Source organism: Bos javanicus, chromosome 4 (assembly GCF_032452875.1).
Source record: "Bos javanicus breed banteng chromosome 4, ARS-OSU_banteng_1.0, whole genome shotgun sequence".
In the NCBI taxonomy this organism is placed as follows: domain Eukaryota; kingdom Metazoa; phylum Chordata; class Mammalia; order Artiodactyla; family Bovidae; genus Bos; species Bos javanicus.
In genome coordinates, this window is record NC_083871.1 from 49,512,544 (window position 1) to 49,532,833 (window position 20,290).

The window sequence follows — 20,290 nt, forward strand, 5'->3', positions numbered from 1 at the left end:
AATGGCAACCCACTCCAGTATTCTTGCCTGGAGAATCCCATGGACAGAGGAGCCTGGTGGGCTACAGTCCATGGGGTCACAAAGAGTCGGACACGACTGAGCGACTTCACTTTTATTTTGCAGATGAGAAAACTGAAGGTGAAGCAGATTAAATTACTCACCTAAGATTAGATAGCTGGTAATTACGCAGCCTGATTATTGCTCTTGAAGTAGTTGAAATTAAGGAATGGAGTAATATTAAATAATAGACCACTGGAAGGGGAGACAAAAAGCCTAATTTTGTCTCTGTCACGTGGCTGCTAGATGACCTTGGGCAAGTTTAATTGACCTGTCTGAAACTAGTGGGTTTTTTCTTTTTTAACCTAGTGTTTTTTACCATATATATATATATATATATATATATATATATATATGCCATCCTTACCTTTCTCCTAGGAAGTTCTGAGAAAAACATATGTGAAAGTGTGTTAAAGTCACTGAGATTGTAAGGACAGTGGATGGGGGAGAAGGGAGACTGTCTCTAACTCTTAATGGTTATTGTTGCTTGATTTGATGTTGCATTGACAAGACTGGGAATAATTGGAATTTATTTTTATATTTGTTTCATAATTATTATACTCCTGAGACTACTGATCAAAGTTAATTTTCAGTTTCTTATTTTTATATGATAAATGTCCAGAATAGTTAATTGAGTGTTCTGTTTAGCCTATTTAACTGTAAAAAATTTATCATTATTCAAATAGTTCAGAACGTATTTGCCAAGTATTATAGGGAAGCAGAATTTTCCCCCTGTTATTTTAGAAGTTAAGTACCTGAAAAGGATATAATTGGTTTTGAATTTATTGAAAGAACTAAGGTATTATACGAAATTATTTTATTTAGTCCAAACATCAGTCATTTATGGCAGTATTATTGTTCCTATATGACAGAAAAATGAAGTCACTTAGTCACACAGCTAATAAATGATAAGAGTTGAGATTTGAAGCCAGGTATGACAGATTGCAAAGCTCAGGCTCTTTCCTTTGTACAGCTATGTCACTAAATCTCTGTCCATTATCATTCAATAAAACTATGGAATTTAGCAAAGTCAGTGGATACAGTGGGTACAGAACTCAGTTATATTTTTATATGCCATAATGAATACATAGAACACAAAATTTAAAAATCTGTGTCATTTTCAGTTATGTCAGAGAATGTCTGGTACCTCGGAATGAATAGTATTATGTAGAAAATGCTGGTTATTTGCACTTTTTTGGAGTATAAAATGCAAGATTTTTTTTTAACTGTAATGCTTTTGATCAGTAATAAGCAATTTATTGTTTTGTATCAATTTGCTTTGATTGTAGTCGATGCTGATGTGACAGTAATTGGCTCTGGTCCTGGAGGATATGTTGCTGCTATTAAAGCTGCCCAGTTAGGCTTCAAGGTAAGGTTTAAGCTCAGATTAGGCATTGATTTCCTTTTCATTTGGGAAAGGTTGAGCACATTCACAAAATACTTTGCAGGTAATTAATAATGATAAATAATTTGCTAATTCTATAAATTATATTTAGGTCTGAGACTAATGAAGAGAGAGGATTTATTCAGTTGTAGTATTTTCGTGAAATGGAAAGTGAAGTCACTGTCCCCTCCCTGCCGCGCACCACCTCCCACTCCATATTTTTTGTTTTTGTTTTGGCTTCTAGTCACACTTTGGGAATTCCAGGTGGCGCTAGTGGTAAAGAACCTGTGTGCCAGTGCAGAAGACTTAAGAGATGCAAGTTCGATCCCTGGGTTGGGAGGATCCCCTGGAGGAAGGCATGGCAGCTGCTCCACTATTCTTGCCTGGAGAATCCCATGGACAGAGGAGCCTGACAGGCTACAGTCTGTAGGGTCCCACAGAGTTGGATATTACCGAAGCGACTTGGCCTGCACACACACACACTTTGGAAGATAGAGTAGTAGAGCTAAATAAAAACATGATTTGGTTTTTAAACAAATATCTTTCAGAATGATTCACTTTTGGGCAGTATTATGCAGATAATAAATTTTAAAAGAGTCTATATATTTCATTCTCACAAACACTTTCAGTAGCATGTTTTATAGAAGAATTAAGACATACATTTGGAATTTTAGTGAACTGAAACATTGCAGGTTATGTGCAATAAATAATGTTTTCTTTGCTTATAGACAGTCTGTGTTGAGAAAAATGAAACACTCGGTGGAACATGCTTGAATGTTGGTTGTATTCCTTCTAAGGTGAGCATATGTTTTGTACAGGGTAGAAATTTTTTTCATTAGCCACCAACTGGAAGGATATATTGAGATTAGAATGTTAAACTAATACAGTTATTAAAAAATAACCCAGAGATGATAAAAACACATTTTTTTCTTTGTTAAAATTTAGGTTACTGTTGTCAGTCTGCCATACATTCCTGAAATAACTTCCTTGTCTCAGAATGCCTAGCCTTTGAGCTAGGCTCTGATGACAGGATCAGATTCCATTTTTTTGGCTTTCCTCTCCAGCGAAACAATTAATAGGCAGTAAATTCTTCTTTTAAGCCCTTTATGTATGAAAAATAACTTCCTTTTTAACCTGACATTCTGAAGTTGTATACCTAATCCTTTGCTTTTAAAGAAAGTAAGGTAGTTTTTTCATTCTTGTTTGCTGAACGTTTAAGTTGTTACTGTTTTTCTTACATTAAATATGTAAGAACAGAAACTGAATTGGTGTAGTCCTATATGCTATTTCATGTAGAGACTGTCATTTTGTAAGTGGTTTTTGCATGTATATAGTTTGTGAAATTTGATAATTTAGTCTTTTTTTTCCTTTAGGCTTTATTGAATAACTCTCACTTTTACCATTTGGCCCATGGAAAAGATTTTGCATCTAGAGGAATTGAAAGTATGTATATCTTTCACATTTAGCAATATCGTCACTTGGCTCTTCTGGTTAAGGACTTGTGTCTGATGACAGTGTAATATATGGTTAGTGAGGGAAGAGTAAGACAGATCTTAACGATGTTTTTACTATGACATCTTCTGTTCCTTTGCTAACCTGTGTGTGTGTGAGACAGAGTGTGTGTGTATGAAGACTCAGTTTTTGTTTCCTTAAAACTTAGAGATCACTAAGAGATCACTAGGGGGGCGCTGGATTCCTTAGTGCAATGTGCCGGGGACCAGCCCCAGCTGATCCAGGGTATTCGAAGGAGAGACGGCCTAGGCGACTATTTATATGCTAATTAGAGATATAGAGAACAATAGAATGAGGATAGCTCAGTAGGAAAATTCAGTGGAGAAAAGAAGCTGAGTAGCTTGGTTTACGCGGGAGACCAATAAAACTTCAAGACAAGAAGTTTGCACCACTTACGTAGGCCACAGGCGCCCTCTCGAATAGCGGAAGGTGCCTCACCCTAGACACCTTCTCGAATGGGTCTTAGAAGCCCAGGCATAATTAGTAAGCGTGGTGGGTTCCGCGCTCCAGATGGAGACTCAGCTGGAAGTTAAAGGGAAGAACGACATGGGGAGACCAAGCGCTGGTGAACAAGGCCCGTAGCTTTATTTTTAACAGGGGCTTTTATACCCTAAGTTACACATAGAGGATAATAGGGGATGCAAAGTCAGCAGTCTTTGGTTCTTATCAAAAACCAAGGTTTCTTTCCTGCAAATTTATCGTATACAAATGGTTTAGGTGATTTACATCATCTTCTGGCCAGAAGGCCTACTAACATTTTATGACTCTTGACAAGGACTTATCAACAAAGACTTGTTTTCTCTAAGAGTAATTATTTTAAGGTTTGGCACCATCTTCCAAAGATAAAATTGCATTCCTATAGGGCGGATGTGTAATGGGTTTACAACAAAGAAAGAATTTATTACCTTAAGGGTCTAAAGTTACTAACACCAAGGCCACTACTTATTTTTTACTATATACAAACTATTAATTAATACACATTCAAGGATACAATTCAGGGGATGTGAAAACTTGGCAACAAGCATTGACTCATCAATGAAATCCTTTACTAGTTTATTCTGACAGTTTTTAACTCTCTGAGAGGCTCTAAGCTATTTGAATATCTTAAGCTTCCAGTGCCTCTGGAGGCTAGGAGACTGTAAACAATCGTATGCATAGCTGCAGGAGTCCGGGTAAACTTGTCAGGCGAGTTAGAGAGCCATCTGAGGGGTTTGGATTTAAACACTCCTAATTGCCCAGGAACTTTATTAATTGGAGCTGTAAGTTAACTCTTTGACAGAGAGAGAGAGATGGTGGTAGGGGACAGCCCCCAGTAAAGTCAGAGGTGAGAGCACAAAGCAATAAAGTAGGCAGACTCTGGTTTTTTGGGGGAAAATGCTCGAGAATATCCGGGGGACTCCTGAGGCTCGATCCCACCTTTGCGTATGCCGAGCCTCCTTCCTCATGACCTTTGTCATGAGTGGAATGCCTCACCGGCTCCCCGCAGCAATGGGCAAATAGTGGTGAAGGAAGGAAGGTCTACTTAAGTCGTTGGTAGTGAAAAGAGATGCAAGGAGAGGGGGAAGGAGGTGGCATAGTGGAAATGGACATTTCATAATGTTTTAATTTGGTATGTCCTATCTCCTGTCATTCTTTTTGGACTGTTTTCATTTTGTCCTTTTTCTCCAATTATTGTTGTTTACAGATACATCCAGGAGAATAGTCCTAGGAAAGGTCAAAACACATCTTGTGCTGGGGGAGGCTAATTTGATTTTTATGTCTTTATAGTAGTAGGTTTCTGAAAGCTTGGGCTGTAGTGTAGGCAGATAGGTATAGGAGTGATGTACATACATTAAAGCAAATATTTTAAACTAGATGAAAAGTAGAATCAAAGTTGACTTTCTGTACCTACTAAGGGAAGAAGAGACAGGGTTAACCAGAGATGTGCATTGTAGGCAAAGCTTCTTGTTCTAGCACTGTGACCTTAAGTAGATCACATCTCTTAGGGCCTTTGTTTCCTCATCTCTAATATATGTATTGGTTGCCTGAGCTAATTTCTGACATACCCTTCTTGCTTCTGAAGTTCTTTTGGAATTTGAGTTTCTTTATTATATTGTTGCTTCAGAGTTTTCTTGTGAATTAAATGAGTAAGTAAAATCTAGTTGATTAAACTCTTTTATATTAAACTATATTTGAAGTTTTCAGATGTGATTTTTTACTAGCTTTTGTTTCATGAAATTTAGCATTGTCTTTTGTTTAAAATTTCCAGTGATGTTTTACTTTGTCATTTTTACTTAAATCTCTTTCAGACTTATAATTGTCATAAGGTGTTTAAAGACTGTATTGTCAGAGTGGGGTGTAATGGTTTATTTTGGACTTAATTTTTGCTGAAGGTGGACTTTTTACATTGTGTGATGTGTTCTGTTATTGTCATAGGATGCTGTTGGCCTTTCGTCAGCTATGATTATTGTATCAGTTATTAGATTAAAACATTTTAATACAGCCTTTTATGCAGTTCTGTATGCATTGGGCTGCAATTTTTCAGACCTTGATTAGTGAAAAATATCACATTGCTTCAGGAATTTAGCTATGGACTAAAGATTTATTTAACAAATTACAGTGTCTGAAGTTCGTTTGAATTTGGAGAAGATGATGGAGCAGAAGAGTAATGCAGTAAAAGCTTTAACAGGTGGAATTGCCCACTTATTCAAACAGAATAAGGTTAGTGTGTCTTATGTTCAGATTTTTGCATTATTTTATATACATGATAAACATTGCTTTATGCTGACAGTGATGCTGTTAGAAATTGGCTGCAGGAGGATATTTAATTTAAAACAGTATGTTAGCCTAAAATAGATTTCCCTGATGCATGTAACAAAATTTTTGCTGCGCCATTTGTAGTGTTACCAAGTAAGGAGGTGTTTTGTATTGGATAACTTACTTAATAGTTTTTTCTTACAAATCACGTTTGTTTACCCAAAAAATTATTTTTAAACTTTGTGAATTTTTAAATATTATTTTATAAAGGTTGTTCATGTAAATGGATATGGAAAGATAACTGGGAAAAATCAGGTCACCGCCACGAAAGCCGATGGCAGCACTCAAGTTATTGATACAAAGAACATTCTCATAGCCACAGGTTCAGAAGTCACTCCTTTTCCTGGAATTACGGTATTTACATGTTTTACAACTGCACAACTTCTCTGCTTAAATATATTTTATATTCTTTATGAACTTCGAATGAGAGACACCTGACTGAAGTACTATATGTTGACAGTCATTCAGCTTTGGGAATTTGCCTGTCTTTATTCTGCAGTGATCTTGACCAGAAATGGAACACTTTATATTATGATATATTTGAATTCAATATGAGGTTAACGTTGACCATTCTATTTTGAGATGCTACATGATAAACTTTTAAGTGAGCCATTTCTAATGGGTTTTGATAAAATTAAGTCCATGGATAAAAGTCATAAATAGCTCAAAGCAAATAAATGACTTAATATTTTTAGTGATTATACTGAATAAGATCACAGATTATAAGTCAGGTTTTTTCAAGTAATTTTGATTGTCTATTTCTTTTTTTTTATTAACAGATTGATGAAGATACAATAGTGTCATCTACAGGTGCTTTGTCTTTAAAAAAAGTTCCAGAAAAATTGGTTGTCATTGGTGCAGGAGTAATAGGTGTAGAATTGGTGAGTGATGTTTTTTCTGTCCCTTATTACTTCCGTGGAGTTGGAAAGGACTTAGAGTTCCTCTGATTGTTTGTTTAACATCACAGGCAGATTAGTGTTGAGTTTTGTTTAAATACTATCTAGTAATAGTTTTCAAGATAATCTGTTTAAGTAATCATTACTCATTAGAACATTCTGTTTTGTTTCGAAATCTGCTTCCCTGTATCTTCCAGCTTTTGTATTCCCTAGAATTGGACTGATTTTTAAAGATCTACCAGCCCTTCAGATATTTAAATCTTCCAGCCCTTCAGCAGACAGCTCTCATTCTGAGTGAATTGCATTTCAGATAAAGACATGACTTATATGATGTGGTTCTTTCTTGCATCTCTGTCCTCATTTTGATCCCTCTAACTCAAGTTTTAGAAATGGCAAATTACTTGACGTTCTCTGAATAATGTGCTGTCTCATACCTTTTGCTTATCTTGTTCTCCATTCTTGTCTATCTGGCAACTTTTATTTCTGTCCAGTGACCTCTTCCCTCTGTTTTAGGAGTCTTTTCCCAGGGCTGTTTTACCTCTCCTTCTAAAATCACAAATCCAGACATTTTATTCTCTGACCATAAACTCCTTTCCTCTTCCTCAGAGAGCCTATCTAGCTGAAGAATAGCTGAGTTTATCATGTTTTCTAGTCCCTAGGTTCCTCTGTGTCTTTGCTCTGTGCCCTTATCCCGTCTTGACTGCTTTCCAAGCAGCTTAGATTCCATAGTGCGTCACTAACGACTTCCTTACAGGTGTTCTTGAGTCCCTTGCCGCACTGTTCTGTCATATCTGCTTGGCAAAACTCTGGTCCTGGTTGGATTCAGCTTCCTTTTTTTATGTTATACCCAGGATATTGACTACACCAGGAGAAAGACATACACCCTCAACCCGATGGCTGGATTTGGAAGTATTTTTGCCCGGCGTTACACTGTTCTCTTGCCTTGTCTGCTGTGTCTGTGTGCGTGCTTTCTTCCCTGAGACTCAGCCTTTCACCTGTGCTTGGGGGTGCACTGTCTCCTGCTTTCTTGGCGACTTTGTTTTGTGATTTTTATTTTTGTATTTTTTTTAGTCTTTAGCCTCTCCTATTTTTGCTTCCTTCTCATTTACATTTAAACCTGCTTCTCTGAGGGTACCTATGTGCATTCACACATGCTAAGATGCCTTTGTACTTAAAGACATGGACTTCGTACACAAACATAAGCCTTTTTTGATCCTGTGTCCTCCTTAAGTTCCTGATTCCCCTCTCACCTTCTCTCCACAGCCAGACTCCTTGGAAGAGATGCCCACACTGTTTCATCAGCTCTCACTTACATCTTCACCCATGGCTTCTCTTGCCGTCAGAGTGCTCTTGATGGGGCGTGTATGGCTTCACTGCTCAATCCAGTAGACTGTTTTCTTCACTGCTTTTTTGGTAGCAAACAGCATTGTTGATTTTCTTGCCTTTGAAACTTTTCCCTTGCCCTCTCTGCAAATAGCACTCTGGATTTTCCATCTACCCTTTGGGCTGACTTTTCTTTGTTCCTGTTCTCAGCCTTCACTTTAATTGTTACTATTACTCTAGATTCTGTCTCAAGGTTCTCTCCTAGATTCTTTTTGTCTTTTCAGAGAATATTCTGTTCACTCTTAACCAGTTACCTGAAGACTCATAAATATATGTGCAGTTAATCCTTTCTCCTTACCTCTGAGCTTTTGTATGTGAATGCTTACAGTATCTTTATTTGTAGGTCTCACAGGCACTCAGTGAATGTGTAACTTAACCTGTCTTTCCCTCCTTCACTTACCAAAATACAGAGCAAAACCTGTTTATTTTCTAACATTTCCCACCTCAGTGAGTGGTACTGCCATCTGTCTGGAGGCCTAAATAAGACGTTTGGGAACTGTAAGTGACCTCTCTGTGGGTTCTAATGTGATACTACCTGTTAGGTAACTCATGAATATATCCTCTGTTAGGATAAGTACAAACTCTTAAATATTGTTTGTACTGGCTCAAGTCTCCAGCTTCATTTCTAAGCCCTCTCCCTCTCAAACTATGTTCAGGATATATTGAAATAGCAGTTCCTGAACAAGCTGCATTTTGTATTTTATCTTTAGTCAGGCCTTCCTCCTGTTTGGAACATTTCATCCCTCTGTGAGTTTCTGTGCTTTATGAGCCCTTCCCCGCCTACCATGGATGTCCTTAGGTACTCTTGCCGAGTGTTCCATTGCACCCTGTCCTTGTTCTAGCATTTATCTTACCTTCTTGATACTATTTGTTCACTTGTCTCTCTTTCATTAAATCATAAGCTCCATGAGGCTAGAGGTGCCGGCTATTTCATTTACTGTGTGTCTTTAGTATCTAGCATAGTGGCTGATATATAATATGTACTCATATATTAGCTTTTGTTATTGTTGCTTAATAAACTTTTGTTGGTATAATAAATATTTTTCAAATGTCAGCTTGGAAGTTACCTTTTTAGTGGAGACTTCTGGGGGCTTCCCTGGTGGCTCAGACGATAAAGCGTCTGTCTGCAATGCAGGAGACCCGGGTTCGATCCCTGGGTTGGGAAGATCTCCTGGAGAGGGAAATGGCAGCCCACTCCAGTATTCTTGCCTGGAAAATCCCATGGACAGTGCCGCCGTCCACGTGGTCGCAAAGAGTCAGACATGACTGAGCGACTTCACTTCACTTTCTGTTTAAGAAAACTCAGGTCCTTCCTTCTTTGAGTCTAGTGTAATGTGTCTACATGTTTTCATCATCTACTGATAATAGTATATATTGCATTTATTTGTTTATGTCTTTCTTTTTTATAGGATCATAAGCTCCTGAAAGGCAGAGACTGAGTTTTAGTCATATTTAAATCTCCATTGCTTTTGTTAATGACTCTTACTTAGGTTTTTTAGATAACAGATCCATTATTTCATTGTCATCCTTTTGATCCAGTCCAGTTTGTCATTTTTAAATGATGTTCCAAACTAAGCAAAATAGTCTGGGTTTTGGTGAGAATGTTTTTTAGTCTTCTGATATGCATAATATGCTTCTTTGTGTAACCCTTGAAGATCAGTTTTTTGATATTTGTTCATTTGTTTTTAGCACATATTGAGATTGTGGTCAGATGAAAACCTCACATCTTTTGCTTGAGCAATTCTGATTTTTTTTTAAAACCTAAATAAAGGACTTTGAACCTTATGCTTGCTTTTAATTTAGTATTGTTCACTTGCACCCAGTATTTCCAGCCTAGTTCTTTGTCTTGATTCTGTCACTTTTACATTTAACTGTTATTTCTTGCTTTGTCTTGTTCATAAGTTGGGGAAGTATGTTAACTAAGGCGTGTGGTCCATCATCTGATCTTATCTGCAATTGGTTAATCAAGCATTCTCTAGTGTTACTCAGGTTGTCAATGCAAAGTATTAAAAGCCATCTGATACTACAGTCTTTTTTTTTGGTTTTAAAAGGCTTTTAAATTAAATTTTTTTTTTTGCCATACCACACAGCATGTGGATCTTAAGATACCTGATCAGGGATCAGACTTACTCCCCCTTGCATGGAAGAGCAAGAATCTTGGATGACTGCCAGGGAGGCCCTGATACTGCAGCCTTTTACCAGTTATGAACATAACTGGTTACCTTTCTGATACCAAAATATACTGCATTAACCAGCCCAGAAGAACTTTCAGAAATAAAATTTGGGTAGCTTACATGACCTGTTTGAAACACTTATGGTAGTGTCTAATGGTTGTCAAACTGGCTATTTATAAATCTCTACTTTCTAGTATTTAACAGGGATTGACTTCTGTTCCACATTTCAGAATCTATTCTTTTTCAGTTTTTATTTTTGTTTAAAAATGTTTTTATATTGGGGTATAGTTGATTAACAGTGTTATTTTCAGGTGTACAACAAACTGATTCAGTTATTGCATATACATGTATCTTTTCTTTTTCAAGTTCTTTTCCCATTTAGGTTGTTATATAATATTGAGCAGAGTTCCCTGTGCTATATAGACCATCCTTGTTGGCTATCTATTTTGTTTTCTTTAAAAACATTTTTTTAAATTAGTTAATTTATTTTCATTGGAGGATAATTACTTTACAATATTGTGATGGTTTTTGCCATACATCAACATGAATTGGCCACAGGTGTGTATGTGTGCTGGTCCAGCACCCCCTTCTGCCCCGCCCTGCCCTGCCCTATCCCTCTGGGTTGTCCCAGAGCACTGGCTTTTGGTGCCCTGCTTCATGGATCGGACTTGCACTGGTCATCTATTTCACATATGGTAATGTACATATTTCAGTGCTATTCTCTCAGATTATCCCACCCTCACCTGCCTCTTGAGAAACCTGTATGCAGGTCAGGAAGCAACAGTTAGAACTGGACATGGAACAACAGACTGGTTCCAAATAGGAAAAGGAGTCCATCAAGGCTGTATATTGTCACCCTGCTTATTTAACTTATATGCAGAGTGCATCATGAGAAACGCTGGGCTGGAAGAAGCACAAGCTGGAATCAAGATTTCTGGGAGAAATATCAATAACCTCAGATGTGCAGATGACACCACCCTTATGGCAGAAAGTGAAGAGGAACTAAAGAGCCTCTTGATGAAAGTGAAAGAGGAGAGTAAAAAAGTTGGCTTAAAGCTCAACATTCAGAAAACGAAGATCATGGCATCCGGTCCCATCACTTCATGGCAGATGGAAACAGTGACAGATTTTATTTTTGGGGGGCTCCAAATCACTGCAGATGTTGATTGCAACCATGAAATGAAAAGACGCTTGCTCCTTGGAAAGAAAGTTATGACCAACCTGGACAGCATGTTAAAAAGCAGAAACATTATTTTGCCAGCAAAGGTCCATCTAGTCAAGGCTGTGGTTTTTCCAATAGTCATGTATGGATGTGAGAGTTGGACTATAAAGAAAGCTGAGTGCTGAAGAATTGATGCTTTTGAACTGTGGTGTTGGAGAAGACTCTTGAGAGTACCTTGGACTGTAAGGAGATCCAATGAATCCATCCTAAAGGACACCAGCCCTGGGTGTTCATTGGAGGGACTGACGTTGAAGCTGAAACTCCAGTACTTTGGCCACCTGATGCGAAGAGCTGACTCATTTGAAAAGACCCTGATGCTGGGAGGGATTGAGGGTAGGAGGAGAAGGGGACGACAGCGGATGAGATGGCTGGATGGCATCACTGACTCGATGGACGTGAGTCTGGGTGAACTCCGGGAGTTGGTGATGGACAGGGAGGCCTGGCGTGCTGCAGTTCATGGGGTCGCAAAGAGTCAGATATGACTGAGCGACTGAACTGACTGACTGACACCTCTCACTGAGTTCAAAAAGTCTGTTCTTTATATCTGTGCCTCCTATGCTGCCCTGCATTTAGGATCATCGGCACTGTCTTTCTAAATTCCATATGTATGCATTCATATACAGTATTTGTCTTTCTCTTTCTGACTTATTCACTGGCTATCCATTATAAATACAGTAGTGTGTATATATCAGTCCCAAACTTCATAACTATCCCTCTTGCCCACCCTTCCACTCTGGTAACGTAATCAAACCCCACTGGCCTTCAAAGCCAGATTCTCTGGGAACTCCTCCCCATTCCCATCCCTTAGGCTGGAAAGGCTTACATGGGGCTCAGAAGTATCTCAGAAGTTATCCTGTGGGATAACTTCCATGGTATAATTGTTCTCAGATTTGTGAGTGGCCCACCCAACTGGTTTGTGATTTAATTTTATCGCAGTTGTGCCTCTCCTACTGTTCTTTGTGGCTTCTTTTTTATCTTTGGATGTAGGGTGTCATTTTGGAAGGTTCCAGAGTTTGGTTTTTTCTGTCAGTGGTTGTTCAGCAGTTAGATGTGTTTTTGTAAGGAGTGAACTCATATCCTTTTCCACCATCTTGAGCTAATCTCCAGGAATGTTCTTTTTTAGAATCTATTCTTTCCCACCTCTTGACAGTGCTCTTAGGTTAATTAAGTTCCCAAAGTTCACTGTCTGTTACCCAAACTCTGTGGTCTATCTAATTTATTTGATTTGGGAATTAATTCATCCAAAACAATTGGTTTTTATTTGGGGCTTCACTTCTATTTTAATGCTATTTCTTCTGTTCACGCCACATTGAAAATTGTTGTCACTGATGGATAAAACAAACAAACATAAAGGAATCATATAGCTTTACTTCCTTTTAATCAGCATAATAATAGCCCAAGGCAATGACTCTGTTTCTTCCATCTCTGCACTTTTGCATTAGATTTTTTGCAAGCTTCAAGTCATTTAAACATCTTGACACAATGTTTTAGGTGTCTGTTACTATATTAAAATAATTTTTACATGTCATTTTAAAAATTTAGGTTTATGGAGAACTTACTGTGTCGACATACGTATCTATTTTCTCATAAAGATTATTCATATGACTTATTTTTTACAGTTCATTTTCTTTCTTCCATTACAGTTTAATGTAGTGCTTTCAAATCAGACAGATTTAAAATGGAATCTTAGCTTTGTCTCTTAATGACTTTATGTTTTTGTTAAATTCATTACCCTCTCTGAACTAATTGATCCATTATAAAAACGAGGATAAGAATAATTACCTTATAAGATTTTGTTGAGATTTAATACGGTTAATACATTTAAGGCACCATAGTGCCTTGCATTTAATAAGCTCTGAATAAATGGTAGATATTACTGGAGTTTTCCTATCTAAGGATTTTGAAATCAGCTTTCCTAAAGAATATGGCACTTGTCTAGCTTTGCTTACTGTTCTCTCAAGATGGTGCTGCTGCTTATCATTTCTACTCTTAACTGTTTCTTACTCTTCCGATTTAGATTCAGAGGAGTGATTCCTTTTTTTGTAGTGAGCTATAACTTACATATCATGTAATGATTGTAGTGTACAGTTCAGTGATTTTTAGTGTATTTACAGAGCTATGCATCTGTCATCAGTATCTCAATTCCAGAACATTTTCATCACTCCAGAAAGAAGTGAAAGTTGCTTAGTCGTTTCCGACTTACCGTGATCCCATGGACTGTAGTCTGCCAGGCTTCTCTGTCCATGGAATTCTCCAGGCAGGTATACTGGAGTGGGTTGCCATTCCATTCTCCAGGGAATCTTTCCACCCAGGGATTGAACCTGGGTCTCCCTTACTGCAGACAGATTCTTTACCATCTGAGCCGCCAGTCATTCTATATTTCTCCATTTTCCCAGTCCTTGGAAAACACTAATCTGCTTCTTATGTCTATTGCCTATTCTGAACATTTCATATAAATGGAATTCGTGTAATATGTGGCATTTTGTGTCTGGCTTATTTCAGTTAGCATAATGTTCTCAACATTTAGGTATACCTTATTTCACTTGATGGCCAAATAATTTTCCATTCAGTGAATTTTAAAAATGTGCTGTATCCATTCTTTAGTTATGAACATTTGGGTTGTTTTCACTTGAGGACTAACATGAATAATGCTACTATGAACATTTTTGTACAAGTTTTTGTTTGGACATCTGTTTTCATTTCTCTTGAGTATATACCTAGGAGTAATTCTGTGTTTAACCTTTCAAGGAACTCTGTTCTCCAAAAGGGCTGCATCATTTTATAACTCCCTCCCCAAGCACTGTAAGTTTCAGTTCCATTTGCTCACCAGTAGCTGGTATTGTTGGTTTTTTTGATTTGAGCTTTTCTGGTGGGTGTGCAGTAGTATCTCATTGTGGTTTTAATTTGCATTTCTCTAGTGTTGCAGTGTTAAGCATATTTTTATGTGCTTTTTGCCATCTCTATGTCCTTGAAGTATTTGTTTAAATGTTTTGTATGTTTTTTTCTTGGGTCCATTTGTTTTGTTACTGAGTTTTGAGAGTTCTGCATAGAATCTTTATCAAATAGTTTTTTTGTAAACATTTCTTTATAAATAGTTTTGCAAATATTTTTTTTTATCAAGCAGTTGTTTTGCAAACATTCATCAAATAGTTGTTTTGCAAACATTTCTTCCTAGCCTGTGGTTTCTCTTTTTTGTGTTCATAATACTGTCTTGTGAAGAGAAGTTTTTAATTTTGATGAAGTCTAATTTACTTTTTTTCTTTTATGGATTGTACTTTGGTGTTATAGCTAAGAAGTCTTTGCCTAATTCAGTGTCACAATGATTCTCTCCTGTTTTCTTCTAAAAGTTTTACCGTCTTGGATTTTACATTTAGGTCCATAATTTCGAGTTATTTTTTGTGTATGTTTGTTATTGAATTTTTAGTGTCACTGTATTGCCTCTAGTTAACTCAGCTCTCACCCCCAAAATTCATGAAATACAAAAAATAAATACATGAACTTTATTCAGTTGCTAAAATCTTACAATGAATTTTAAATTATTAGGTGATTTTAATGTAAGTTCTTGCAAAGGATATATTCATAGCTTTTCATAGTTTGTTTAATGCTGTAAAATTATCTTCCTATTGCCAATTTGACATATAAGTATTCACAAGTTATAATTGTTAAAATGTTGTTAAAATAAAATGTCAGCGTTTCGTTTAAATTATAATTGGAATGAAAAAAGTAAACGTTCATCTTGAGAAGATAAAATATGAAGCTAGATTAATACTTTGCAAGCATCAGTAATTAGCAAAAAGAGGTACTTCTTTCCCCTCACAGCCTTCCTTTTCACAGTCTTGCCTGTTTCTGAAGCAGTTACCAGTGTATTTCATTCCTTCTCCAAGTCTTTGTGCAGTTGTCGCTCCCCACGAGGGCTTCCCCTTGACCACATATTTAAAATTGCAGTCCTTCTCATTGCAGTAGTCCTGGTTCTACTTCACCTTTATTTTTCTCATTACACTTTACTGTCCTCTGCATAAATTCAACTTATTTGTCTTCTCTATCAGAATTTAAGGTCTCTGAGGGCAGGGTTTTGTTCACTGATGTATACCTACCATCTAAATGGTGCCTAGCATATAGTAGGTGTTCAGTAAATGCTGAATGAATAAATGTATGAAGTTATATATGTTTGTCTGGAGAAGGCAATGGCACCCCACTCCAGTACTCTTGCCTGGAAAATCCCATGGACGGAGGAGCCTGGTAGGCTGCAGTCCATGGGGTCGCTAAGAGTCAGACACGACTGAGCGACTTCACTTTCACTTTTCACTTTCATGCATTGGAGAGGGAAATGGCAACCCACTCCAGTGTTCTTGTCTGGAGAATCCCAGGGACGGGGGAGCCTGGTGGGCTGCCGTCTATGGGGTCACACAGAGTCGGACACGACTGAAGTGAGTTAGCATTAGCATACATGTTTGTCACAGTGTTAATTTTAAACCTCAGAGTTTCTAATAGGAACATAGTAACCTAGGAAAATACCTTACAATAAACTGTTTAAGATGATTTTTTAAACATTTGCTATCAAAGCCTTTATTTTCATGATTATTGTTTGCAGGGCTCAGTTTGGCAAAGGCTTGGTGCAGATGTGACAGCAGTTGAGTTTTTGGGTCATGTTGGTGGTGTTGGAATTGATATGGAAATATCTAAAAACTTTCAACGTATCCTTCAAAAACAAGGATTTAAATTTAAATTAAACACAAAAGTTACTGGTGCTACTAAGAAATCAGATGGAAAAATTGATGTTTCGTAAGTATGCCACATTTGTTTTTGATATGGTATCCTTCTGTGTGTTTCTTTAAGAAAAACATTTAGCTTTAAGAATCAGATTTTTTATAACTTAGTACCACTTTATTGTGTAGTGTAGCTCAGTATTGCTTATCCAGTCAGCCCTCTGAAATTCATGATTGCATTGATGATAGAAAAACTAACCCAGTGTTCTCATTTGTTATGTACTTTTTCATAGTATACATTCAGAACAATTTAAACTCTCAACATTCAGTAAAATCATTATTTCTAGACAGATGCATGGGGAAATCAGTAAGATTATTGATTAGATTGCTTACTATGTGCCTGGTATTCTACTTATTCAACACTGAAGTAACTTGCCTAATGTCTCACAGCTGGTGGGGGCAGAAGCACTACTTGAGCTTGGATCTGTGCTCTTAAACCATGTTAATTACAGCCTTTTGTTGTGAGGTTCAAATGATAGACCTCTAGAGGATATGTACATTTTTCATTGCCTGACCCTGTTTATGTTTTATTTATGATTAAAATAGACTGTCAGAAGTGTCATTAATACTTGAGTAATGTCTGGTCTTAAGTTTCCAATATCTGTCAGCTATTCATGTAGATGTGTTTTACAATTATATGCTGCTTACTACCTAGTATTGAGGCTGCTTCTGGTGGTAAAGCTGAAGTTATCACTTGTGATGTACTGCTGGTTTGCATCGGCCGACGACCCTTTACTCAGAATTTGGGACTAGAAGAGCTTGGAATTGAGCTGGATACTAGAGGTAGAATTCCAGTGAATACCAGATTCCAAACTAAAATTCCAAAGTAAGTTGCATACCTACCTGCATTTTCAATAATTTTAAATAAACACTTTTCATGCCTTAAAAATGCATTGGCTTTGGGGTAGAATAGTAAAATTATAACCTGTAAAAGAAAAATAATTAATTGAATTTTTGATTATGCAGTGTAGAACTTGAACTTGGAAGAGCTGTATCTGATTTATTTTTCGGTGATTTACTAACTGGAAGCTCATAGTTTTTGACTCTGGCGTAACAGCAGATGAGTGTCTGATTTCAGAAGTTCGCTGTCTCTGTTGATCTCTGTCGCAGTATCTATGCAATTGGTGATGTGGTTGCTGGTCCAATGCTGGCTCACAAAGCAGAGGATGAAGGCATTATCTGTGTGGAAGGGATGGCTGGTGGCGCTGTACACATTGACTACAACTGTGTACCATCAGTGATTTACACACACCCTGAAGTTGCTTGGGTTGGCAAATCAGAAGAGCAGTTGAAAGAAGAGGTAATTCTGAATGAGGGTGCTTTTATTCTTAACGTGTGATTTGACCTAATGACCATGGTGGTTAAGAACCCTGTCATTATTGCATTAATGCATTTTAATAACTATGTAGAACATTATAGGTAAGTTTGAATAATTTTTTACTTTATTAGTATCATAAAGGAGAGAGTATTTGCTTGCCTGTATTTAAAAATTAGTAATTCTAGAGGTCTTACATTTGACTTTGAAGTATATCCAGGTGGGCTGACACTTGAATTTACTTGATGTTTGTTTCCAAAATATTTTTCTGTGATAAACCTTTTGGTCTTTCCTTCTATATGCTTTGTGAAGAACTGCCTTCTTGGGATTTAGTTCTTATAAATGGTAGATGATTTCAGCAAATGGAAATGAATTTTTTGAGAATTTATGTAAGCTCTCAATTTCTGTCTCTCACAGGGTATTGAATACAAAGTTGGGAAATTCCCATTTGCTGCTAACAGCAGAGCTAAGACAAACGCTGACACAGATGGCATGGTGAAGATTCTCGGGCAGAAATCAACAGACAGAGTATTGGGAGCACATATTCTAGGACCAGTGAGTATTGTAAAGCCAGAAATCCCATTAGGATTTCTGGAAAACATTGCTATTTAGTACATTAATTTAAAACCACCTAGTGGTTACATTCTGAGGTTATTATTTACTAGCAGAAGTTTGAACATAGCCTCTTTATGGATTGTTTCTAGCACTGACAGTCTTACCTATCATATCCTCTGTTTTCCATGCCGCAACTAAGTTTTCCCTTTAAAACACAAACCAGGCCATTTGCCTGCTTAAAACTCTCTGGTGGTCCTTTCCACTTCAGACTTACACCCAAGGCTCCACTGAATTTTGGTCCTGACTATCTTTCTGACATCATCTCTTTCCGATCATTCTCTTTGCTCATTAATTCCCTGTCTCATGGGCCTTCTCTCAGTTTTTTTCTTTGTATTTTTCTGATAGGTAAGAAGTTGGTTTATTTAGAGAGAAACATACTCCACAGAGTGTGGGCCATCTCAGAAAGTGAGAGCACCTTCTCACAATTTCTTAATAGGCCAAAACTTGTCCCATTTTAAAACCTTTGTGCTTATAGACCGTTTGTTTAGAATCCTGTCTCTCCAGATCTTTGTATGACTGGCTTATTTAGCTTGGTTCAAATGTTACCTTCTAAGAGAAGCCTTTCCTACCACTGCATTTGAAGTATGCCCTCCCCTAGGTATCTGATGTATCAGTGATGATAATAGAACATTTGAGTGCTTACTCTGCAAGTTTTTCCTAAATACATGCATTAACTTGGGTTTTCAGGGCTTTGTGCAGTAGGTGTTGTTCATCCCATTTTTAAGGTGAGTAAAATGGAATGAAGCACAGTCAGTAATTGAGGTAGTTAGTGGTAAGATTGGAATGCAGGCCATTTTTCTTCAGAGCCCAAGCTCTTCTGTGCTACTTTTTTCTGTTAGGATTTTTCTAACTGGAGGCAGTTTAGAACTATTCTAATCTGTCCTATGAGATGATAGTTGTTTTGCCATAGAAACAGAATTACTTCTTGATTTATTATTTTAAAGGGTGCTGGTGAAATGGTAAATGAAGCTGCACTTGCACTGGAGTATGGCGCATCCTGTGAAGACATAGCTCGAGTCTGTCATGCCCATCCGGTAACAACACACAATTAATGGCTACCTACATTTTCTTCTGACCCACAAATACTTGGTTTTTAATTCTAAATTTCTTCCCTTTCAGACCTTATCAGAAGCTTTTAGAGAAGCAAACTTGGCTGCATCATTTGGCAAATCAATCAACTTTTAAATTAGAAGATTATATTTTTCTGCAATTTCCTGGGGACTTTTGTAGAGGTCACATTTCTGAACAGGAAATGCTCACAGCTGCAAAAATTTCTAGGACTGAATTAGGAAACTTTTGGAAGGTATTTAATAGGTTTGGACAGAATTGAATAATCTCTTATCTATATTTTAAATAAATTTAATATTGTTTCACTGCATTAATATCTGCAGGAAAAAAGCTACTTATAGTAGCTTCCTGGAAAATTTTCTTCAACCCATATTTTCATGCTGTTTATGAAGGGTTCATTGTCACTGAATTTATGTTAAGTAGCTGTTATCTCTGATACAGGATTTACTTACATGGATGCAACTAGAGTATGGTATGTGAACAGCTCTGTTTGAACCAAGGTGATCAGGTTATTTGAAACTTGGTTTTCACATTGGAAACAGTCATTAGAAGAAGTTGGAAACGTGTATAAACTGATGTAAATAAAAAATGATGATCTCAGTTATTTTAATCCCCAATGTCTTGGTGGTTAGAGGTAAAATTTTTGTTTAGATTTTTAAGGTTCTGTTGAGGTCTAAAGTATAGTTATACAGTTAACCAAAGTAAGGCAGTGTATATACAAAAATCAAGTATCAGATGGAGAAGCAATGTATTACAGTGGAAAATGAAGACACAGAAATAAATATGTCTTAAATATTCATTTACTGGTTATTCTGAGTGGATGTCAAGATGGTCCTAGTTTTTTTTGACTACCTCTAGTGTATATTTTTGTTACTCTTTATTATTGCTTTTATAGACCAGGATGTATCTTTTCTTTCCACATTGTAGGACAATACTAAGGTATTTAAAAGGTCATCATCCTTTCATCTGTTTTAGCAATACCTACTAAATGTTTACCATTTATTTTTGGAGAAGCAACCTAAGGGAATCTTTAATCGTCTTTCTTTTCCTAAGTGGATTTCCAGTTTATCCTGTCTGGGTAAAATTGACTTTTTCTTTAAAG

General features: G+C 37.0%; 1 protein-coding gene across 1 annotated transcript in view; it reads left to right on the forward strand.

The window, feature by feature from the left end:
* The window catches only part of DLD (dihydrolipoamide dehydrogenase), a 28,101-nt gene extending 8,114 nt beyond the window's left edge, over positions 1 to 19,987 (forward strand). Inside the window, exons 3-14 of the mRNA XM_061414003.1 lie at positions 1,347 to 1,426; positions 2,170 to 2,238; positions 2,815 to 2,884; positions 5,553 to 5,653; positions 5,960 to 6,103; positions 6,529 to 6,630; positions 16,016 to 16,206; positions 16,846 to 17,016; positions 17,301 to 17,490; positions 17,923 to 18,060; positions 19,065 to 19,154; positions 19,240 to 19,987. Coding sequence (XP_061269987.1) covers positions 1,347 to 1,426; positions 2,170 to 2,238; positions 2,815 to 2,884; positions 5,553 to 5,653; positions 5,960 to 6,103; positions 6,529 to 6,630; positions 16,016 to 16,206; positions 16,846 to 17,016; positions 17,301 to 17,490; positions 17,923 to 18,060; positions 19,065 to 19,154; positions 19,240 to 19,305 — 1,412 coding nt within the window. The 3' untranslated portion in view covers positions 19,306 to 19,987. The remainder of the gene's footprint in view (positions 1 to 1,346; positions 1,427 to 2,169; positions 2,239 to 2,814; positions 2,885 to 5,552; positions 5,654 to 5,959; positions 6,104 to 6,528; positions 6,631 to 16,015; positions 16,207 to 16,845; positions 17,017 to 17,300; positions 17,491 to 17,922; positions 18,061 to 19,064; positions 19,155 to 19,239) is intronic.
* The last annotated feature ends 303 nt before the right edge of the window (positions 19,988 to 20,290 follow it).